Raw genomic sequence first — 10,490 nt, forward strand, 5'->3', positions numbered from 1 at the left:
GCATTACTCTTTCATATGAAAAAAGTACACTCGATTTCCATCGAATGACGAATGCAATGTGGTTTTGCATACATATTTTTTGTGAGCAAACAGGTACAAAAAATAAATTGAAAATATCTAATGATCTAGATATTATCAAATTATTGTACATGTTATCGTTTAAAATAAAAACTAAAATGGAAGACAGGACAAGTTTTAGTTATTTAATTTACTGTTAAAAGTCCAACATGTTGTTTGTAGTTATAAGTCAAAATTTTATAAAATATTTGTATATATTTATGATAGGGTTTGCGATTACTTTTTGACAAGATAAAATAAATTTGTATCAATGTAAATTGTGCAAAAAGAATATGGAGATGCTTCTTCTAATGTTCTTTTCGGAAAAGTAAATCGCAATTACGGGGGATGGAGGCTTATATGTCGGCGATTCAAATGAAAATATATTTAAGAAAAAATATTATACAATACTAAAAGAAAGGTAATATATGAGAAATATTAGGACAGGAAAAGAAGATCAGAAGGCGTATACAATATTTAAAATTGTCTGGACTTGAAAGTATAATAAACTCAACAATAAATCGACCTATCTGTCAAAATTATTAACTTTGTAAATAATAAATTTAATATATGTATATTTCTAATTTATTTTATTTCTATTTTCACTATATAATTGGTATTTGTACTCAAGCGTTAATTTAATTTTTAAAACCTTATATCCGAAATTTCTTCATCTATAAAATTTTATTTAACACAGGTACACTTGTATTTGGTTAAATGTTTCGCCTAGTACATGCGTACCACTTTATTACTTGTTGGCATGATACTTATTGTTTGGATCGATATTAAATTTCTGAATTTCTCCAGGCCATAATAAATTTACCTTTTGTGCAGAATAAAAAACTGTTTTCACTATTAGAAGAGTAAAATAAATACGCCAAAACTTTATATGAAGGACATAAAAATTCTATACCGAATATTTCTTTGTCTCAATTCAAGTCAAACCGAAATAATATTTAAAGAGACATATATAATGAACAAGTGTAAAAAATACATTTAATGCAATTACATGTTAATACAATTAAAATTTTGGTGATAATGACTAGTGACAATTTATTTGTCATTTTTATCGTTACTCATTTTTTATTACGAAGAAAACGAAATATTTATGGTTTTGCTAAAACTTATCTTCCAGTTATTAATTATTTGCTAAAAACTATTGCATGATCTTGCGAGATTCTTTCTATGATTTAGCAATTATAAATATAGGTCAATTTTTCATTAAGAAAAAAATACGTTTAAATATATTTATTTACGAGATGTATTATGATGATAATACAATTTTACTCATTTTTATTTTTTATAAAATTGTATTAGGTCTTAACTGTAACAGTAATATTAAAATGTACAATAAAAAATAAATACTATATGTCGTAGAGAGATAGATACATAACACTATTATTATACCATTATTATAATACCATGAATAATATATGAGAGAAAAATCAAATTAATAATAATTTAAAACCTTATTCAATGTTAAATTATGCAATTATAAAATAATTGATATTGAGGGTAAGACTTATTTGAAAGTTTTTAAATTTTAATTTAACTTGGATAAAGAAATTACATTTTAAATACAACATATGATTGAATTAACATCACAATACTTAAACTAAAAGTATAAAATTATTTAAGTAAGAAAAAAATAAAATTTTCTGAATTATATACAATAAACAATTAAAAAAAAAAAAAATTTAATATATATTATAAATAAGGAAAATAGTTTCACGTGATAATTCGAGTATGGCTAGATATTATAAAAATTATTTGTAAATAATATATGTTGGTAAAGAATTTATAATACACAATGTGTGCATTTTAAAAACTTTTTTATAATCGTTCAACTTTCATTAAAATTAAAATCTGTAAGATTATTTAAAAGTAAGTTCATCTTGTTCATAATAATAATCCCTTAATTAGTTTTATGCTTGTAAAATCATACGAATTATAAAACAATTGAGATAAATAGTGTTTTTAAAAATATACGGTAATTAAATTTAAATAAAAAAATTATAAAATACTTAATTTTAATATATTATTTAATACATTATACTTGTACACTTAATGTTCTATAAATAAAATGTACTTAAATGGGACTGATTGATTAAAAGATTGTTTGATACTTTAATAGAAACATCTATAATACATATTCAGAAATATTCATACAAATTAATTATATATTAAATATTACAAAATATAGCTCTATTCAACGGAGTATTATTATAAGTTGAAGAATTCAGATTGAATGTTTTGAATCAAATCAAAACTTCGATAATATCCCTGGTTTGTTAAGAAAGCAATTGATTTTCGTAGCCATAATAGTGGATATGCCAGAGTCTAAATTATGTTCAGCGATCTTTACCGGTAAAAAGTTCGTGGTATTGTCAAAGTTATTAGAGAGAGAGGAAATGATTGAAGAGGAATGGTATATATTTTCTTATTTTTTCATTTCGTTCTCTACCTCTTATTTTTAACGAATGTTTCGATACATTTAATATATATATAGAGAGAATTTCATTGGAGATAATTTTCTTTTCTTTAACATCACATAACATACGTGCTTCATAAGAGTATATCACACAAGAAGATGCGAGGTAACTTACGTGAGTGAAAAAGGAAGCAAAAAGGAGATGAAGTGACTTCGTTGTATTTGACAATGACGTGTACCTTTGGGAAAGAAGAGGAGACACCGTCGTAATAGTCACCGGTGATGGGAAGAGAGATACATAAATGAAAAGGACTTGAAGAAGCATTGTATATAGCGATTTGTGGCCTCCAAGATGTATATACCTACACATTCGTACCTACATGCGTCGTACAAATCTGTTTTAGAAGTGACGTCAACGAACTACACGATTTACACATGCTTTCATAAAGGTATGTGGGTCAGTCTAACCCTTCAACTGTATTTCTTGTATTTGAATTATGTGAGAATGAATTAAACATCTTTTTTTTATTACTTTCTATTATTTTACAGTTAACTTTAATCCAATTTACGAAACTTTTTGTTTCACAATGAATTGCTTATGCAACATACTTGTTTGCGTTATCAAAAATTTTGCGTCTCTTAAATATTACTACTTGAATATATGTGAAAAATTTTTTTCCACATATTAATCAAAACTATACGTGCAGGAATCTGTTCGCTTTCATAATTTTTTTTAATAACATTTATACAATTTGTACATTACTTCAATATTTTTCAGACATTACAGTCGAATTATAAGTTTACTTACACATGTAAGCCTCAACTGGATGGCTAAGTTTAACCAAACAAGAACGTACCTAAAACAAAAAAAAACATTTATAAAAAGATGTTTAGCTATAGAGTACTCGTAATAAAAATAAAAATACAGTTCATGTTTATACGATATTTACTAATAAAGATTTATATTTATAGTTCCAATAAAAAGTTATCGATTTTGAATGCGGCAAATTTAAAATGTTTTTATATGTACATAAATGTGTTAGATATTATATTACGTCGGTAACCTTCGTCATTTATTTGTTAGATCACAATACTATCATACGCAATGATTTTCTCCTTGCTTATATTGCTGCGATATATTTCATGTGAACTATTATTCCCTTATATATTTTTAATATCACTTATTTTTTAATATGTAAGTAAGTATGAAAAGGGGAGAGAAGGAATTGATAAATAAAATAAACATGGCATATATTAAGCTAATATTGCTCCATATCCAGCATCAAATTTATATGCAAAGGGATCATTGATGACGAATATTTGAGATCATAATTCAGATACAGTTTTTCAAAAACTATCCTAAGATCGATTCCTTAGTCAGAAAAAATAATAAATGAAATGTATACACCAAATGTAAAGTTGCTCAAACCAAATTTTCAATATGTCACGTATTGCAGCTACATGCCTATTCTAGGGCTGTTGTTAGTGCTTCGTAAGATCTAATTGAGATACATCTATGCGTGGACTGTATGTAGGTGTCTAATTTTTAGTATTCTATAATTCGCACTAGATAAATTAATTACTTTTATTTAGATATGTAGCCGATTACCTTAAGAGTATAAAGGTGCTATGTTCTATTGGCTTTAAACATTTTCCAAAGTTGATGAAGATTAATGACTTCATTTATAGTACTTATGTTTGCTATTTATTTTAATTATTTATTTTTATATAAAATTATACTTCTATGCAATGTCCATTAGCTTACACTCATAATGCACAGCTAGAAATTAAAAATTTTATGTTTGTTTTTAACTTTTATTATAGATATAATCATTCGATGTTTTGAAAAATTTAAGTCGCCCATTATTAAATTCATCCTATTATTTAAGTATGGGTAAGTAATAGTTTGTACTAAATTACAGCATCAATGTTGAAGATTATTCACTTAAAAACATTCATTTAAATATGAAGACAATATAACACGTACGTAAGAGAAATTCTAATTACTACCATTACATGCTTTTCACCATCGTTTCTTGTGTACACAGTAAAGTTCTACTTTCACGCGATGTGATTTCAGTCACAGCTATTCATTATTATAGTTGATTGTTTTGAAATCCGTATATTGATAGAAAAAAAATGCCAAACTTATAATTATTAAAATTAAAATTAGCGAAAAAACAATAATTTATCAAATATTGAATAAAGAATGTATATAAAATTAAAATTGAAAATATTGATATATTTTTATTTTAAATAAAAAAATATCTTGAAATGGAAAATATCGCTTGATAAGTTTAGCAGTAAGTTCAAAAATGAATGTGATTATAAACTTTTTCTACCACAAATCACCTGTAGCTATAAATGAAAATAGACTATGGGAATATAAGTATCAGGAAAGGGCAATCTATCATATCCTTTAGAAAAGCAAAATCTTCGAAGGAATATGAATCGTGACTAGCATTGCCTAATATTCTAATTTCAAGCCAAGGGTCAGTTTTTTGTATCTTTCGTACATGCATGTGTATGTGCATGCACAGAAAATTAATGGCGATTACTTACTTTTCAATAAGTCATCTAATCAGCTTAATATACATTAATTATCGGCACAGGTTTGTAATGTATAATATGTGTAATATATAAATCGTGCAAATGCAGATTAATTTTGGCGGCTGTTCACGAAAAAGGCCGGATGAAGATGTTCTTGACATCCAATAGGCCCATTTAAATTTATCTCATCATTTTTCATTTAAACATGACTCTATAGCCTCAAACATCAGTTTTATTCTGTAATATTATTATTAAAACGACAGTTTATAAAAAGTATAGTGCAATACAATATTTTATAATTCAAGAAATAATTTCTTGAATAATTGAAATCAAATTGATAATAATAAAAAAACTGTACAAAATAAAGATAACATTACCTTGGCATACGAACTTAAAGTTAAGAATATAACGAATAATAGTGAAAAAAAAATAATAGATTCCATATCACTTTGAGTACCAAAATTTTTTTATGACTTACATATACCTTTTTTTTAAACGAGCTTGCATTTTTTCTGGAATGAATAGTTGTTTCTCTATAAGCGTTAGTAATTTGTGAATAAAACAACATCAATGAAATTGTATCGAGAAGACACAAGAGCGGACGAACACAGAGAGTAGAAAGTAAAATGGAGGGAATTGTATTTGCGTCTTCTTCGTCTATTAAATCATCATAACAAGAGGGAAAAGTTATTACGTGGGCCTGATTCAGGCTGAATCCTGTAGAAAAAAACGAAGCGACAGAAATGGCGTTTCAATTAGAAACTTTGTGGTTTCTTCTGATGATATCATTAATTTGAGAATTAAACACTGAGTAGCAAGTGCTTCTTAATCTACGTGAATTTGATTGCAATTTTAAAGCATGATAAAAATCATTTGGTCTCTAAGGCACTAAACGATTAAAACGACTGCCTATACTGCTCGAATAATCTTTACATCTACTCTAAATAGTGAGAGGAAATTGCAAATGTCTAAGACCCCTTTCTAGACTAGATAAAAAACATCTAGTCTCGTTGTAACTACATAATTAAAAATTTGATTTTTTAAATCTTTTTTATCATACTATCTCATTGTATCTATGAGGTATTTTCAGTTTTGGCTTTTTCTGATCGATCACAAACTATTTATTCGTAGAATGTAGAGAAATATCCCTTGCCCGGTTTACGACAGTGCATTCAGTAACGCGTAATATTATCGATAAAAAACCGAGCGATAAATTAGGAAGAAGAGCTCTATCGCACAATTTTCATCTTTTCTGTGGAATTTGAAAGTCAAAAAGATAATAATAGAGAAGGGCAAGTAGAGGGCAGGGGACCTAAACGTAAGTACATTTTCGTTCAATTTTTTATTGGTTTTCAATCAAAATCGAATCTACTTTGATAAGTGCCGATTGATATACTTATGTTCTAGTTTATACGTACAAAAGTTAAATTTCAAGTGGATATTACGAATATATAGTAACAACAGCAAAATTTTAAATATTGCAGAATGATTTCTAAGTTGAAATTTATATATTTATATTTTGTATTTCAGTTTATTTTTTAATATCTCCTTTTTTGTATGTTAAACTATAAATGCGTGAATGCTGCAAATCTATTATTGCTTGTAAAGATAAAAATAGTTTCAGATTACAGGTAATAAAGAAAGCACATCATCACTGTGAACTTTACTGTTCTAATTTCTTTCTTAGTTAATGTTTTTAGATCAAGATATGCATGCTTTATTCTAAAAATAACGATGAAATTTGCAGCTCGAACACTGTGTACTTATACTCAAAATTTAAATTATTGCGTAACGAAATTTCGTAATGTAGAAAGCGTTAGCTCCATTAAAGAGTATGAGTGAGCGCCGAAATGCGTGTTTTTTGTAAACCATAAACAAAAAAATTCATTGTATAAGCCACGATGCATGTTCTTTTCCCCCTTCTATTTAGAAATAAGACTTGTTGCTTAAAGACACATCAACCGCTTTTAACTGATAGAGCCTATTTCTCAATTTTGTTAAATATTTCGGAGAAGATTCGTAGGAATATTCCAATTTGGTGCCGCATTTTATTTTTCCTTTATATTCATCGCGCTCTTTGGACTATTAATTATCTTCCATTACCTGAAATAATTATCTCTTATTACAATTACATTCTCTGTTATTTATGTTTCTCGGATTTTATTTTTATTGTAAATAAAAGAATGCAGATAAACATTCAGTGCACAATGCATATGATATAAAACAAAAGTGTTTTTGCAATTTTATTACAAATTATAAAAGTTGAATGGCTTGTCAGGATGGAATAATGTACCATAAAGGATATGACAATGAAGAGGTACAGATAAAAATGAACCACTCATCCCAGTTTATAATATTCATTCCAGTTCTTCCTATTGACGTATCGATAATTTAAAACCGATCCGTATATTAATTACAAATTAAGGAAAATTGAGAAGAATTGAGCAGGATCTATATGGATTTTTTACACATTGTATTTACACTTTCGGTTTTTTTTCGTTTATTTGATTCAGACTCGTTGATTTTTGATGTCAGTGCGTGACCTATAAGTATAAAGCATCACTAAGTCTCGCCATCACCTCTTGGGACATGTAACTCGTTATCGAATACTCACATCCAACGACAGAAAACGAAATCTTACCCAATGCTTAAAGCGGCGTTACTAGAGTTATACGATACTTTAGTTTAAAAGAGTGTTTTAAGCAACATTCGATGCGAGTACTTTTTCATTGTGATTGGTCGATAAAAGCAGGAAAATTTTGCTTTGCAAAAAATTTCATTAATGAATAAAATTAATATGTTAGAAAAAGATTTTTACTCCTTACAAACATTTCATATTTATTTTGTACATAATTCGAGCTAATCTGTTCTTTTGCATTGCACAAATATCATTAAATAGCTTTTCTCAGCTAGAATTTTTATACTTGATATTTATTATTTACATAATTTTATGCTCTAATCGTTGATTATCATTTTAATAGGTATTGTATATTTGATGTTTAATAGTAAAATAATATTATAAATTGAAAATTTTAAATACTTCATCTAATACAGTTGAATGAGAATGAAAATATTTGGGATAAACTTATTTGTATGTTGTATTATTTACAATTTTTTAGGCACGAGTAGAACAGGTTTTTGAAAGCTGTTGTTACAATGGATGAAGTAAGTTAACAACTTTATCTTTTCTCTCTCTCGACAAATAAATTATTTGAGTGTATTGGTTAATTTTAAATTAATAAAAAAAGTAGGAAACCCCTTGAACAAATTTCCTTTGATTCAAGTTGATTACAAGAACGCAAAAGCGCTTGAATTTAACTGAAGAAAATTAATAGAAACTATTGTCAAGCAGTGATGCGAATTAATTTGGACGCATACAAGTCATCAACTACATATGATTCTATTAATTAACAACAAATTAACATCTAATGCAAATGAAGCTTGTTTCATGCTTCTATAAAATTGAGAAATCACTAATTTGTTTCAGAAACTAATTTTTTCAAGTTCCAGTAAATAGATTTTCTTCAGAAAAACTTCAGAATATTAAATTTAAACTTTTTAAAATACCTAATAGATTAAAAATACTAATTATTGAAATGCTTAAAAAACAAAAAGTCAGGTAATTTTATCTGGATAGTGATAGATAATATCATACATATGTGCACATGCCAGAGAAAAATATAGAACGTTTATATAGATATCTATAAAGTATGATTCCTTAAAAAACATCCCCTTAACGCAACGGCGACGTTCACTTGTTGTCGTCGGAGTAACCATGGTTACGCGGCTGTCCTCTTCATGATTGGTCGTAGGCCTACGTAGTGCCACTGCTCAAGCTCCCCTTCTACTAAGCCATGGCAAATCGCTTCCCCACCATGAGATCACTCCGGTTTCTATACCTTCCTCCCCGCTTCATAACCATCGAGCTAGTCCGCTTTATAGTAGCCCCCGGCGCCGCTAAATTTTCAGCGCGTCCCAGGGCTTCGCCATTGCTACTGCAGTTATTCTACCTCGTTCTTTCTCGTTCATCTCTCTTACTCTGGTGGACGCGCGGGCACCGACATTCTATCCCCAGTACTAAGCGGAACCCAAGCTTGGTGAGGTGAGGTAAGGCTAGGTTCCTGCTATACTCCAATCGGACGTAGACACGTTCCATCTCTGTTTAGCTGACTGGCTAAGGAAAGCAATAGATTCACTTTGTCTGTTGGTTTGCTGGCCAAGTAAAGTAAAAGACGCGTTTTCCGCTGCTGTTATTGCCTCGGACATGTTTTGTTTTGGGCTCTTCTATGTGATGTTCCTTACTTCATTTTTAACAGTGCTTAGCGTTATTAGTTTTTTTGAAACGTTTATTTTACAGCAATGAAAAAAAACTAAAAAATTACATTTATTTTTCCCTAAATATTATGGCCATCCATACAATCGGAATAACGTATAAGCTTGACACATGCAGATAACATAGTTGGATTATAAAACAAAAGTAAAATAAATAAAAAAGATAATTTAACAATATCGCGGCCACCTTTTGCTACGTTTTCATGCATATAAATGCTCATTGATGGCTTATATACATATTCATTTAACGTAACAAATTTTAAGTCCACTTTCCAGCATCGCCTAGCTGCCTGTTCCCCGTACTCCCCTGCGGCGACAATCGCTTGCTCACCACCCCTGACGCGCGTGTCACGAGGGAATGGTCGATATATGCATCCTTCTCAGTCGTTCTCTCCTCTCGTATTATTGGGACGTCTTGCTGTCCTGACGCGAAGCCCCCTCCAGCGTACATGCCATCTCTATACAGAAATTGCCGTCCCCTCCACCCTCCCGTGCGATCACTTACACACAGGTCATGCAGTGTGCCAGCCGTTCACTAGAGTAACCAAGCTCTTTGCTCCATCTCTCTTGCAATTACTGGATATACTCGAGTCGTGCTCCATCTATTTTTCGCTCGCTCGGGCTAACGGCTCACGAGGAAACGCGGGATCGCTTTGAATTCAAACCATCGAACCACGAGGTTACCACGCATCATAAATATCTGACTCCTACGGAGCCGTTATTTCAAATACTAGCATTCATATTTCAACTGACCGCTCCGAATCCATCATTTCATTGAGTATTCCACGGGAAGAGTCCAAGATTGCGAAAAAAAGTCATGAAGCCAAAGGGAAAAGCGACTTACCTGACCAACGTCGTACCACATTATTATTTCGCTGGCACCGACGACAGCATCTTGGACTGGCTTTGCGAGGCATGCACGATCGATTATTGGCATCAATTGCAAATTTTAAGGTAACTCCCGTCCAAGGAACGGGATCTCGACGTGCGCTGCTGGCGCAATTAGCGCCGTGGGCCGGACTGTCCTTCCTCTTAGGCTTCTTTCGCAATGGACACGCAAATATGAAGGGAAGGGAAGTAGATGGGCAACGGAAACCGGAATTGGTGTGGTCGAGATGCC

At 30.1% G+C, this 10,490-nt stretch overlaps 1 protein-coding gene across 1 annotated transcript in view; it reads right to left on the reverse strand.

Moving 5' to 3' along the window:
- tara (SERTA domain-containing protein 2 taranis) overlaps nt 1-10,275 on the reverse strand; it is a 45,387-nt gene extending 35,112 nt beyond the window's left edge. The window contains exon 1 of the mRNA XM_011502674.1: nt 10,215-10,275. Coding sequence (XP_011500976.1) covers nt 10,215-10,235 — 21 coding nt within the window. The 5' untranslated portion in view covers nt 10,236-10,275. The remainder of the gene's footprint in view (nt 1-10,214) is intronic.
- Between the last annotated feature and the right edge of the window lie 215 nt (nt 10,276-10,490).

This window comes from Ceratosolen solmsi, unplaced genomic scaffold (genome assembly GCF_000503995.2).
Source record: "Ceratosolen solmsi marchali unplaced genomic scaffold, CerSol_1.0 scaffold15, whole genome shotgun sequence".
Taxonomy (NCBI): Eukaryota; Metazoa; Arthropoda; class Insecta; order Hymenoptera; family Agaonidae; genus Ceratosolen; species Ceratosolen solmsi.